General features: G+C 35.2%; 1 protein-coding gene across 1 annotated transcript in view; it reads right to left on the bottom strand.

Annotated features, from left to right (window-relative positions):
- Positions 1–14,937, bottom strand: part of NBEA (neurobeachin) — a 609,882-nt gene extending 594,945 nt beyond the window's left edge. The window contains exon 1 of the mRNA XM_024755508.1: positions 14,767–14,937. Within this exon, the coding sequence (XP_024611276.1) occupies positions 14,767–14,937 (171 nt within the window). The remainder of the gene's footprint in view (positions 1–14,766) is intronic.
- Positions 14,938–14,941: the final 4 nt, after the last annotated feature.

Genomic DNA, 14,941 nt, shown 5'->3' on the forward strand with positions numbered 1-14,941 from the left:
ACTTCATCCAACTCCTATAAAACAACTACATTTTATTCTATTTCTTCAACTCTGTAGTTACAATTTGCCTTCCAAAGTATCTGCTGACAATAAAGTGCATTTTAATTTGTTGCAATATTGATTTCCATGAATTATTTAGGCAACTTTTACCAGGGCAGGGAGAACACGGTTTTCCCCAAAGATACGTGGTTTTTAAATTGTTGCCATTAAGTCAATGCACTAGTTAGGATGTTTACTGACACTTAACAGGAAAACCCACAATATAAGTGGCTCAAACAATATAAAGATTATGTATATATGTATCTGTAAGTGTAAGTATATACAGTATATGAATATGCAGTATATATACACATGCATAAGCAGACATATTAAAAGGAAAGAGAGCATGCTAGAATATTTATTAGTTTCTTTCTATACTTACAATGGTTTATCTACTTTTGAGACGTCCCCTATAAATCTACTTTTGAGACGTCCCCTATAAATTACATGTTATGTAATTTAAAATTTTCTATTAGCCACATTAAAAGAAAAATATAAAAGAAAATAGGTGAAATTAATTTATATTTCATTTAACCCAACATATCTAAAATATGATTTCAGCATGTAATAAATATTTTTAAATTACTAATGTGATATTTTTCTATACCAGCTCTTCAAAATCAAGTGCACATCTTACGCTTATGGAACATTTCAAGTGCTCACTAGCCACATGTGGCTAGTAGCTACTCTGTGACTGCACAGCTCTAGACAGATCTAGCCATCTTCCAAAACTCAATTCAAACATCACCACTTTTATGAAGCCCTCCCTTGACTCCCTTGGTACATTTCTCCCCTCAGTGTTGCCCACTATTCCCTAATTTATTTCTATCATAGAATTCACACATTTCATTGCCTGTATTTTTGACTCCCTGCAGTGCTATAAATTCCAGGGCAGGGATTGTGTCTTGATCATTGTATCCTCAGTGTTTAGCATCACACATGGTGTGAGGATTCTAAAAATATCTGTGGAATAAAATGGTTATGTGGTCATATGTGGCATTAGGATGAAAATAAGTATATATATTCAGACCCAACAGATCAGTATTTAAATAATGGAGGGGGCAAGGGGAAGGAGGAAGAAGAAGTAACCATGAACAAAAGAACAAGAAAACCTGCAAATTAAATATAGTGACAATTAGAAAGTGACCATTAAGTCAACTGTAAAATTACATAATTCAGTTAACAGTGCATATTAAACATTCATAGTTGACTATCATTATATAAAGCAAAACTTTCTAGTTTTTCTTCAAGAATAAACTACTTTAATAGAGTCCCTCTTTAACAACTAATAACATGTGCCACAAATGTGATACATCTAATCATTAAATGTTATTCTCATAAACTACCTCTCCATTAATATATACCTTTATTCCTTTTACATACAAAGATAACAAGTTTGGGCTCTAAGATACAGAATGCATTATCATATTGATCCAAAACCCCAAGCACTCTTTCACCAGAAGTGAAATCTCTGTTGTAAATGTCTATATCCCATATTTTCTAAGCAGGTCATCTTTAATTTATTTCAGAGTTTGGCAGCATAATTTTTCAATGTAATTGGGTGCAGCTGTCATTGTGAATGACAGTTTGTCATGCAGTAACTAAAATACATTAGTTTACCTTTCAGAGTGTAGATCACTAATCAGGTTAAACGTTATTTCTAGAATTTAAAAAGCCCAACATAATTAATGAAAAAAACCCAGCAAATCTGACTAAAATCTATTTGCTCAACATACTTTTGATAAAAGTACCTAAATGAGTATTTTCACAAAGAAAAATGCTTCTTCACAGCTACTCCACCCACCCCTAAAATAAGTCAGTCAGTCATCCTAAAAACGAATGCTTTTTATCCTAAAGCCCAGGATGAAAAAATGTTAATGGTTCAAAACAACTCCAAGACCACTCAGGCAAGCTGGTTGAACTGTGACCAATTAGTGTAGTCAGTCCCTATGTGGTACTAATGAGACCAAAAAAATGGGTTACATTTCCATTTGAATCTAAACTTAGTATAGTCAATGGCTAAAAGACTGCAACTACAATCCCACCCAATTAGGGCCTGCTGTCTGCCAGGGGGATGACTTCAACAATAATAGCAATGAAACAAGCATGTGAACAGATTAACACCCAGAAGAAAGAAAAAACACAAAATTGACGCCTTAGCATATTTTATTCAAAGGAACAGATACTCCAAAGAAACTACAGCGTGAAAAGTCACACTTTAAAGATGAATCATTAAATCTCAACTTTTAAAAATCATGAAAGTAAATATACTATTTTATAAATAGTTGCTGCACTATTACATATAATATTATTTGACCTAGCGTCTAACATTTTTTTCTGGAACATTCTTTGAAATTTTGTAATGCTGCTAATGGGAAAACTATAATTTGATTTGCAGAAAGGAAAAACCACTGTCCTTTAGGGGGTGGGAGGGAACAGGATTTCCTTAGAGGAAGAAGCTGAACAAAACAGTACTAATACTAGACCAGTTAAGAGAAAAAAGGCTTCTTAATGGTGATCCTGATACTGAACTACATCAAGCCCACTTGAATTTCCTTTTAGACTTCAGAAAACCATTAACTCTACTTTGATAAAACGTTACTGTTAAGAATTCTGATTTTATAAGGCTGAAAAAATTAAAAATAACTTTCAACACCCTTAGTTTTCCTTTCATCTCTTCCTCCACCTTTACTCTTAATCATGAACCACAAATAGCTACACAAACAGAACTCCTCAAATAACTCAATGAATACATTTAATCACCTAATACATTTTATCACCTCCCCTGTGCTTGAAAGACCTTAAAAAAAAGTAAGCCAATGAACACTCATGGAATGAAAAAAAAAAAAAAAATGGGGTGGGATTTCTACAAGAAGAAATAAAGCTAATCTGATGTGGTTTGTAGTTAACATTAGTGGACACAGCCATGGAAAGACTCCCTCATGACCCGTGTCCCTCTGTGTGGAAAGGTTTTCCACTCTTGCCCTTTATATGCGGGGAAACAGTTACTTGTCCTTCAAGATCCAATCCAAAGTCACTTAACCAATGATACCTTCCCAGATTCCTCCAAGCAAAGGTAGTGGAACCATTAATGTCTCCACAGAATTTTGTTTAAATCTTTGTAATATCACTTTTTGCCAATGGAATTTGTCTGATTTTTCTTCTTTTTCCTGTACTGAACCTCAAGTTACTGAAGGTAGGGAACATGTAATTCCTTTTTATATTCCCAATGAGAATCTTGACTCTGGCAATAGAACACTAGGTTAGGATTACTCAGTAATTTATTTAATCATCACTTTAAGTGTTCTGAGTGTGCCTGAGTTAAAAGAAAGAAAAAAAAAAAAAAAAAAGGTATGCTTCTCCGTGAGAGTTATGACCCCAAATGGGTTGAGGCAAAGTGGAACTCCAGGCACCAAGATAAAGTGGAAAAAAAAAAAAAAAAAAAAAAAAAAAAAAGGGATGCTTCCCCGGGAGAGTTATGACCCCAAATGGGTTGAGGCAAAGGGGAACTCCAGGCACCAAGATAAAGTGGAAAAAAAAAAAAAAAAAAAAAAAAAAAACACTGGACTAAGAGGGAATCTAGGTGATAATTCAAATTCTGTGAAAGCCTGCAGGATCTTAACCCAACTGGTTCTTTCCTCACCTATGCAAGTGATAAGAGTCAGGCTATTCACCACATCTGAAGACCCTATGACTCCTTATATACATATATACAAACACATCAAAAAATCTCTATCCACCCCCTTCCTCAAAAAAATAAAAACTGAAATGTTAAGGAAGAGGCAAACACAGAAATTAAAAGAACCAGAATAGCCTGAGAAGACAAGATTTGTAACTAAGCCAGAAGTGACAAAAACAAGCAAAATATATAAAATGTGAAAAAAAAAATCCTCTTTCAAAACAAGTTCACTAAGCAGCACAAAATTCTAGATTCTATGTTAAGTACTCAGGATACCAAGGTGAATAAGACAACATTCTGATCTCAAGGGATTCAGAGTCTCTAGGGTAGTCTGACAAGTAAACAAATAATTGAAATAGGACAGGCAATCTGAACTATGCTAAATCTGAACTATGTACAAAGTGTTATGGGAGAGCACAGAATGGGAGGAAGAGCTGTTAGGGGGAGATCAGAGAAGGCATCACTTAAGTGGGGGACAACAGCTGATTCCTGAAACATGAACAGGAGTTCTTTAGACAAAAAAAGGAAGACATGATAACTTGAAAAATGCAATGATTATTCAGCAAGTAACAGTCAAGACAGCATAATAAAAGAAAATTCTTCTACTGATGACTCATATCTCATAAGCTTTAAAAATAATTTAAATACTTAATTTAAATTCGAGGTCTTTTAAAGGGTAATCAAGTTATAGAAAATAAATACAAATCAAGTACAATAATTTTATGACATTTTATAATAAAATATTGCTGATATAATTAGAGCTGAAAATACTTCTCCTCTTTTAAAATACCAGACTTAGTTTAACCTAGAAAGACAATGACTATTTTTATTTCATTGAAGATTTTATATTGCAGGTCAAGATGATAAAATAAGATAATGCATATTTTATGCTTAACATAGCGCTTGACATGTAAAGATTAAAGAACAACAAACCTAGGAACAGAACATCTAGCTTTGAGTCTAATTTCTGCTTTGCAACCTTGGACAAGCCCCTTAATTTCAGCCGTGGTTTACTTATTATATTAAAGTAGACCCACATTTATTTCAAAGGAGTTGGTAGAGGATTTTAAAAACATAAGGTATGTTATCAACCCCAATTCTATAAATGCCAATTCCTTCTCCACACATGAAAAGTTTTTAAAAACATTGGAAATACTCATATACCATCTTTAAATCAGCTGCAAGTTATTTCTTTCAGAAAATGGAAGTAGTTGCTAAAGAGAAATATACCTAGACATTTAACACTTCCATAAAATTTTCTATTAAACAATGTTTGCTCTACTTCAGTGAACTGAAAGGAGAATCACAATTATTGGAAATTATATCACCTAGACTCTAGTTAACTCATTTGTTCTATCCAAGCAAACATGGTATATGTGGTGGTGCATCTGATTAACACTAAAACATAACAAATCTACTTTTTCTATATAAAATAAATATATCAATGTATACTATTTTTTTCTTGTTCAGAGTAATATCTAAAATACCCCACACTTTGCCTAGTGAAAAGGTATACAAATGAAAGCTAGTTACCATTTATAATACTGTATCACCATTCCCCAAAACTCTAAAATTAATATTTCACAATATAGGCCGTTAGATCATTTTGTGTACAAAACCATCAAACTATCCTGCATTCATTTTTATTTCCTGTGATCAGCAAGTCCTGAGTCCTCTATGGGCAGCATTCTCTACCACAGAATCAGTTCACTGATGCTGGCTGGACCCGACCCTCCCTTTCCAGCATCATCTCTTCATATAATGCAAGCCTTTGGGATAATTTCTAAGCAGCTACATTTTGTTCAATAATGGAGAAGATTATAGCCTTTGAATCTGAAGGCCTGAGTCCTAGCTCTGGTACTTAATACCTGGATAACCTTGTCTAATACTTCACATTCCCTGCAGTCTTAGTTTCCACATCTGTACAGAAGGAATGGCATCTGAAAAGGGAGTTATTCTGAGGATTAGTTAACACAGCACAATTTTGCAAGTACACTGGAAACAGTTAAGAGCTATTAAAATATACACTAATATAATTTTCTAAAACAACTGATCACAAAATAGTTTTCAGTCCCCTAACTTGCCTCTTAACGTTTGTAACTCAAGTAGTTTTCTAAATATTTAAGCTAATACTCCAAGAGGGAGATATTATTTACCCAGGATCACCCTTCATGGCCTAGTATACATCCAGATGTGAAATTCAGCCATGTCAAGGAAGGAAGAGATAGAAGGAATTCTAGGCAAAGGAAGCTGTGTCACCTCACGCCTATTCGTTCCCCAATTTCCCATTAGGAAAAATTACCCCAAACGCTGTTAAAGACTATGCGGGATTCAAAACAGACCCCCTATGTTTCATTAGAAGGTGGACACCTGAGATTCCTTCTCTGACAGGTTCACCAGCTCAGGTAATCCAAGCTAAAACAGAACTCAGTTTTAGTTAGATCATTATTTTCTTTCTATGATCATATGGTCAACAGGCTCAAGATAAGAACAAAAATAACAACAGTAAAAAAAATAAAATAAAATAAATAACAATAGTAAATACTATACAAAGTTAGCTTTGTACCAAGCACTTCACATATATTAATTCATTTAATCTGTACAACCTTATGAGGTAACTCCTTTACACATAAGGAAACTGAGGCACATAAAGTGTGAATGGCTATATAATATTTCATAATATAGATATAAAATTACATAACCTTTTCCTAATGTGAACATATAGGTTATTGCTAATTTTTTATATCATTAAACTACATTTAACCCTCATACTTGTCCACAGGTAATTTTTCCTTAGCCTAAAGAACTAAGGATTAATGACAAGAACCTCTTTAAACTTCTTGACGCATATTGGGAAAATGTTACTCAGAACAGCTGTACCATTTTACATGCCCAACAACGTCATTTAAGATTATTTTAGCATGCTGATAAAACACTGGTAATTTTCCTTTTAATCACTTATTTTTCAGGTTATCTCACTATTACCTTATGTTCTTATTTAGTGAAGATGAATTTTTGTAATAATTAGCAATGTCTCTTCTTTCTTGAAATGCATCAAGCCCTTTGCCAAATTATTTTTCTTATGATTTGTCCTATGATACTTAATACCTAAAGTTTTTTTTATAATTTTAATTCTAAATATTAGTTAGGAATCACTGGAGTGCAATGAATAGAAACCTGATTCAAACTGGCTTAAGCAAAACAAGAAATGTATTAGCTTGCACTGAAAACCTGGCAGTATAAGTGACTTGAAAGGCTCCAAAGATGTCATCGGTAATCTCTTGGTTCTTGGTGCCTCTGTGATAGTTCTATCCTCGAGCATACTCTGCCTTCATGGTAGCAGAGTGTCAGTCAAATCTAGACTTACATTCTAACATCTTAGCAACTCCAGTGAAGAATATCTTTTTCTTTCTCCAGCAGAATGAAAGGAGTTATCAAGCTTTCGCAGATGTACAGGTAGATATTTAACCAATATCTGTTACTGATGGGCCAAGTACAGTTTCTATTCCTGGTCCAGGAAAGCAGAAAGGAGTCCAGGGAAACCCCAAACCATATAAACCAAGAATCAAGAAGAGATGACTCCTCAATCAAAAAATTCAGAACTGCTAACAGCAGAAGGAATGGATGCTATGCAGCCAAAACCAAAAGAAATCTACAACATTCTAGCCCTCGGCTACCCAGCCACCTTATACATTACTTCTTTCCATATATATAACTTCTTAAATATCCATGTTTAACAATGTTACTATCTTAACCACAGCAGAAAATGCACTCATCACTTCACCATGGGTCTGGGAGGCAGGGAGGAAAACAAAGACAATGCCAAGTTACTGGATCCAGCTACAAGTCTGAAATCTTTATGCTATTAGTATTATTCTTGGTCAGTTCCAAACATGCATTTTTTCGTGGTACCTCATAATCTGACAATATATATCTATGTAATAAATTTAACTATCCCCGTTAATCAATATACAATGGCAAAAGAAAAAAAAAAAATAATAATGCCCACTTAGAAGAGTGGAGAAGATAAATATGGAGGAAATAATCAAGAGGACATGGCTGTCAGCTGACCCATGAGCTGGATCTGGGCAATCAGAGGCTCCTCACCCCCTCCCCTGTCCTTAGAATATATACTCTGCCTACTGTTCCCACAGTGGGAACGCTTCCAAGGAAACAGCCTCGAGACCAAGGTGTTGTTGAAACCATCTGGATGGTATATGTGACTGAACTTAGTTAAGGCTTCTGTAGTTTAACTTTTAAGATTCTGGCAGGCAGGTGTAGAGACCAGTCATCTTGCGGCTGCCCAAGACAAGCCTCATAAGCTCCCCTGCTTAATAAACCTGCCAGCTACCAATCTGGAGTGGTCTGCCTCTTTTCTTCAGTCTCTCCTTGCCCTCTGTGCACGGGGACCAGTTTGCAAATCAACAGTACAAACCATGGTCACTAATTCAAACCACAGTCCATATACTACTGGTCAGAGTAGCAAGAATTGCCTGTTACGGGAATGGAGTCTCTTGGTCAACCAATCTGGATGCACTTATTACCACTATCTCAGAAGACCTCACTTGTCCATTATCCTCTATGGCCTCAGATTTTCCTTCTGGCAGCTGTACTGCTTTAGCAACCCACTTCCTCTTACTGAGGCTTAGAACTGCCTTAGAAGTAAAAAGAACACAGGTCTTTGTTTACCAGGCTTGAGGTTGCCCTGGAAATAGTTTCCCTAAAAGCTCAGTAAGCTTTTGGTCAATTTATTTCAGTCAACTGGTTGAACTAGTAACCAAAGCCAGAGATCTTGTCAAGATACCAACCTACCTTTTAAATTTCATAGCAATATTCAGTCTCATAGCAATAGGCCTTCACATTACTCATCCCTTAAAACATTCTGCTTAATGATTTCCCTTGAAGCAATGTGAAATAATAAGCTGGATGAGGAGGCACAGCTATTCTATCACTTGTCCCCTGGTTGCATCCTCTTTTAAAACTCTTTAGTAACTGGACTGTTATTTTGGTCAGGAGGTTGGGAGTATAATGCATGAGTTGCTTGAGAGAAGCTTGTAAAACACAACTTTACCTGGCTTTAAACTCCTGTCTTTCCTTTTACCAATTTTAGCATGGGGTAAAAAAAAAAAAAAAACAATAACACACACACACAAAATTGGGCTTTCCAATCCTCATGGTTCTTGATTTTCTGATTCTCTTGTATGGTAGCTACAGGCAGAAAAGGCCTCTCTTACTTGGAAGGACAATATTTTCTCCCCTCTGTGCTCTCAAGCATTCCAGCTTGGACCAGAGCAAACTCCTTTCTTATAAGGCAGAAGTGGACAACACACTTGAGGATCCCTAAAGTTCCAATTTTAGTAGCTCCATGGGCAAAGACAACCCAGGTGACAATCGAAACAGCTGTTCCATAATTCCTTTTAAGGAATTTCTAGGGGAAAGCAGTCCTTACTGCCTTGCACTTCATTTCAACATTCAAGGTCTGTTCCTACAATACCCCACTTCCAGTTACTAATGTCTATGCTAGTAAGAATTCCTTCTATTTACAAGTGACAAAAATCCAATTTAAACTGACTTAAAGCTAATAACAATAATAAACTCTGAAAGAGAGAATTTAATGGTTAGAAGATAATAACCACAGACACAGAGAGCTCCAAGTGCTCAAGAAGAATCAAGAATATATTTATCTCTCTTGGTTTCACACTTGGTCAAATTCTAATACAGGTACCTACAGCTATAGGATGAGTCTACCAGCTCAACATCCCCAACAGGAAGAGTTCCCAAGTCCTGTGACTCACCCTGTGGCTCCCCTCAGGTTAAATGCTCATCCCTGAACCAATCATGGTGATTCTGGACATGTCTGGGTTATACACCAGCCCACCTGAACCCACCTGAACCAGCTGAACTAAGAATGGAGGATGAGTGGTTCATTAAAGGAAAATTGAGGTACTGTTTCCAAAAAGGGGAAATGTATGCAAGACAGACAGAAACAAGAAATGCCCACTATTCCTAGTAACATGACAACTGGCTACATTTTTGTTTTCATTTCTATTCAATGCCATATATATTATTCTTTGTTTAAAATAATGTGATCTTAGTTACATGTATATATACTTGACATACATATATTGAAAAATAATTAACATTCTTATTCCAAGATGTCAGTTCAAAATAATATTTACATATATAGTAATGCCTACATAGAGAACATCATACATATTCAACAAATATTTCTAATTATAAGAATAGGCAATACATTAACTTTACAGGAGTCTAATTTATTTCAAGATCTTGGGTCTGGACCCTACTGTTGAACAGAATTTCAGAAACTTGTCCTCTACTGCCTAATAATGGTGTCCTGCATACTCAAAATGCACTTAATTTATCCAAGAGCCAGAAATACAAAAAATAAATATACATAATATAGGCTTTTGCTCTCACAGAGTTCACAGCATAGGAGTGGAAACGTATAAATAACTAAATACTATACAAAATACTAGAGAATGATAGGTATATCTTTGTATAAGGAGATATGCTGACATTGCACAAAATATCAGAAGTACAGGCAATAAATGAAAAATCTATGAAACTAACTGATGCAAAATAATATTAAAGTAAATAGTCAAAAATGTGGATGACTGAATTGTATAATACCGCTACATCGGTGATCCAAAATGGGAGCTGATTTTGCTGGAACCAATGAATTTCTTGACACTGTGTTTGGAAAATGTATAGCAAAAGATGAGGGAACCTTGAGATACATTTAATTAGCCACATAGTATTTGCCAAAAACTGACTAGCAATATAAAAAATACTAATTTAAAATTAATATAACTTGATAACAGACTTGTTATAGAATATATGCTGCTTAATGTCATTTATGACTAAATTAATACTTTTGAGGAAAACCTCAGAACTCCTTAAGGTATTGAAACTTCCAATATTTACATATGCACTCAATTTAATTTTCGATACCTGATAACAAGAATAAAATATAATTCAAATTATATATATGAAAAGACTTACATGTCAACCTAAATTAAAATGTAGGAAATTCTCTTTTAATATAAATAAATGTGGTTTTATTAATATTAAGGACAATGTTAAGGACTTCATGATTCAAAAATGCAACCACATATTTTTAGAGTAAATTTAGTTCAAAAACATATCTTTTGTTTGTGAAATTTAAAATATCTTGAAAATATAATTTTAAAGATATTTATATCAAGGTGCAAGTGAAAAAACTCTAAGGAAGAAAAGTTACTGTCACATTCAAGTATAGAAGAATAACTTTCAAATTTCCTTTGAACAATAATACCATGATCCATATGTCAAGAGAAGAGAAGCCCTTAGCCCACAAAGTCCCCTCAAAGTATCTTGTTATGCTTTTAATACAATATACATTATGCCACTTAGAACATAAAAAAAATAAAATTATCAGAGGAAATATTTTCTACAGCCAAAGATACACTAATATTGCACAATTTGTGAAAAATAACTACAAATTAAATGTTATAGATTTATACTACCTAAGAGAGCTATTCAAAAAAGTCCTACTGTCAATTCTTTTTTTTTTTTGTCAATTCTTTAAGTAAATATTAATCCCTTATTTTATCTTTTCTAAAAATAAGTTTATATTAAAACCTGTGATAAGAAGACATGTTCACGTTATAAACAAAGAACACATTATGTATACATAGAATTTACTTCAAGGAAGGAAAAACTTTATATAAACATATGTTAAGTGTGTTTACAAAGGAAGCAATGGATTAAGTAGTATGCCTGCTTTATAACTGAAACAGCCAACAAAGTTCCTTTTCTACAGTTAAATGCTCTTATACTGCCACATTAAATAATACCTCCCAAAGCCAAAATTTGTTAATGATCAGTTTTTTTCATCGGTAAAGCTACAATGCAAAATCCTTGACAATACACTCTCACTGTAACTTATTTACAAACTAACTTACTCATCTTCCTGATCTTGTCCACCTTGTATTTGAATGTTTCAAGTCAACTATAATATCATTGTACAAATACGTTCATCTACAATGGAAATTACTCATTTTATTTCTCATTCCATGGTGATTCTTCAACAAACTCCCACAATCCACCTAATAGTGGAAATGGACCTCTACCTTTGGCAAAAGAAAAAAGCCCCTAAATTACAACCATGGCTATGTCAAAGGAGTCCTATATTTTAATGCATACTTCAACTTTACTCTGCAAAACTTTTAATTCTTTGGGCAAGACACGTGAGAAACCTAACAACCAAGTATCAGTATTCTCATCATATAAAGAAAAATAACGTACAGAAAAAAAAAGGAAAAAAAAAATATTCTGACAAAGGTGACTGACACAGGGTTTTGTTTAAGGTAGATAGAAACCGTTTTGTTTTGAAGTTTCATTAGTTCTCCTTCCTTTCTTTTCTGTCATAGAAATCACTGTGATAAATATTTCACTATTCCACCTACTTTTTAATTTAATGTTTTAAATTAAGACTGAAAACTGAAAAAACTCATTTTAGAGATTAATATTAGAGGCTTCCAACCTTTAGCAAGTCACTGAGTGCCCTAAATGGATTTTACTGATTTACTCATTAAATAAATAGAATTAAGTATTGATAATTATTTTTTAAATGCCTATGATCTCCAAATATTTTCCCAATCAACTTAAATTTTCACATGACATTTTCACCATGAGTATATTGGAAAGATAAAGCACTAAACCTACCATTCAAGAAATACTACACTGCAAATGACTAAGGTGTATTCCACAATCAATATAATTAACAACTTAATAGTAAATAGCTCCTTTTGTCATTCTTTTCCCCAAAAGTTTCCATTTAAAGATCAATTGTACTCTTTAAGTACGTACAAAGAAATTTTAAACATAACTTTCTTTATGCCAAAAATAAAAATGTCTTTGTAACGCAGTTACAATGTCTTAAATGGATTTGGGGATATACCATGTCAGTATTACCTTATTTCTGATTATTCTAATAAAGCTTAACAGTAAAGTTAATCTTTAAAATAATGTTTGCATGTTGAGACTTCATGCCAGATTTTCACTGCACTGAAGAGAATTAAATTTCTTTTTTACCTCAAAAGAAATACTTCACTTCCTTTCTTAACCTACTGTATATCTATAGAACCCCATCTGTTAAGAACTGATCCAGCATACATTGCTACTGCTGCAGAGTCCAAACTGGTTACACATTCGAATCAATTTTCAGCTTGTGGGAGCCTCTATTGCCTCTTATCACATTAAAATGTATTAAGTAAGCATACAAATACTTATTAAAAATAACCTAATATCACACCATCTAAGGTAAAAATGGTATTGGAAATCTGGAAAACTGTAAAAAAAAAAAACCTTTAAATGTTTCCTTTCAAATTTACATAAATACAGTACCTGATAATCTACTAACATATTTTGAGATTTCATCTCGTTAAAAAAAAAAAGGGCAAGTACTGACCTCCTATTTGCAGCTGGTTATAATTAAAACACCCAAGAAAACAATATTTCTATTAGTGTCTCAAAAAGAATTTGGTTATACCAACACAGTGACAACCCCCCAAACTTACACTGACTTTTTGTGATTTGTTTGATAGGTACACAGAAGTACAAAGAGGTGTTTGGTATTTAAACAGGCATAAATCTAACAAAGAAAAGTCAAATATTCTCTTATCTTTGACGTGACACCCCAGCAAAACAAACAAAAAAAAAACAGCTTTAACTCATCTGTGAATTCAAGAGGTACAGAAACCAAAGACATTATCTAATCCCTGTCCCTGTCTCAGGGCACCACTGCTGTAGCTGCAGCTTTCTTTCAGTTTTCCAATAGATCAAATAAAAATAATTGCTTAGCTGAAAATTCTGACTGCATGGGTGTGATAAAATCTCCTTGCAAGCAAATTTTTATATTCCTGTGACTCCACACCAAATACAATAGCCAACTGATTGCTCTTGATTTAAGCTTGCCTTCCAAAACCCAACCTTACAGTTTGTCAAAGACTAGGTATTGCAGAGGAAACTGTTTAAAAAGCTTTGCTGCAGCAAAAACTGCACTTACAAGGCATTAAAACATGAATTAATCTTAAATGAACTAGTCTTATTATCCGAAATCTATGATTCTCCTCTCTTTATTTCCTCCCCATGTCTTCCCCTAACATCTTGAACGCTTCTTCGCCTCTCCGTAGATAGATATCGCAAAACATTAAGTCATACACAGTTCTGCAGTAACTCTTTCTTATCACGAAGGATACCAAAACCTAGGGTTGAATTTAACACCTTTCCTCTAATCTTTATCCACATGCCATGCTCTCTGAAGGCAACCACAGAAATCAACCTGTATGATTTAGTGTCCTCACATTTTAACATCTCATGTGCACAAAAAATTACTTAAGAGGTCAGCATATTCAGGGCAATATTACAAAGAAAGGAAGGCTACCTAAAAAGAGATTGGGGTGGGGGGGGAGATACAGCCACAACACTCTCCAACATAGCCTCGTAATATATTTAAAGGCAGATGCAAAACTGCATCATTTTTCCTCCTCAATGGAAAACACCTCCCAGCTGCTCAAGTTGGACTTAATGCGCTTCTCGCATTTCAGCAGCACCGGGGAATTTAGGCTCCAGGGACAAGGCTTCCATCCTCAGAGAACCACACCACGGACAATTAAGAGTGTCGGAGAAAGAACCCCAGAGAAAAGGAGGCCTTCCGCTCCCCCTAACTAAACTCTCAAGTCAACCCAAAACCTGAACGGCAAGGAACAACTGACGACTCATAGTCATGAGAAGTGATAATAAGCGGTGTTAAGTTGGGCTCTGCGCTCAGGTGGCAGGAGAGGACCGGAGGAGAGCAGGGAGGTGGCGTGGCTTGGGCAGCGCGCAGGCAGGTCACCCGCTAAGCAATACCCGCCGGACGATCTGGGCTCGCAGGGACGCGCTGCGTGTGCGACCAGGGGGGTGGTGGAGGGGTGGGAGCCAGCGTTTGGGGAGGGAGGCCATGGGGGCTGGGAGGCAGATGGCGAGCACGCCTTTTCCCTTACCAGGTTGAGCACCGTCTCCACGATGTCCCTGTTGCTGACCTCTCCGACCTGTATGAGTCCAATCAACACTGCGAATTTCATCCGGATGTTGCGGATCGGCACCGAAGGGTTAATCATCCCCGCGGGCAGCACCACCGAGCCGGAGCCGGACGCCCCTCTCAGCTCCCCCATCCCG

This window comes from Neophocaena asiaeorientalis, unplaced genomic scaffold, assembly GCF_003031525.2.
Source record: "Neophocaena asiaeorientalis asiaeorientalis breed wild unplaced genomic scaffold, Neophocaena_asiaeorientalis_V1.1 scaffold59, whole genome shotgun sequence".
Taxonomy (NCBI): Eukaryota; Metazoa; Chordata; class Mammalia; order Artiodactyla; family Phocoenidae; genus Neophocaena; species Neophocaena asiaeorientalis.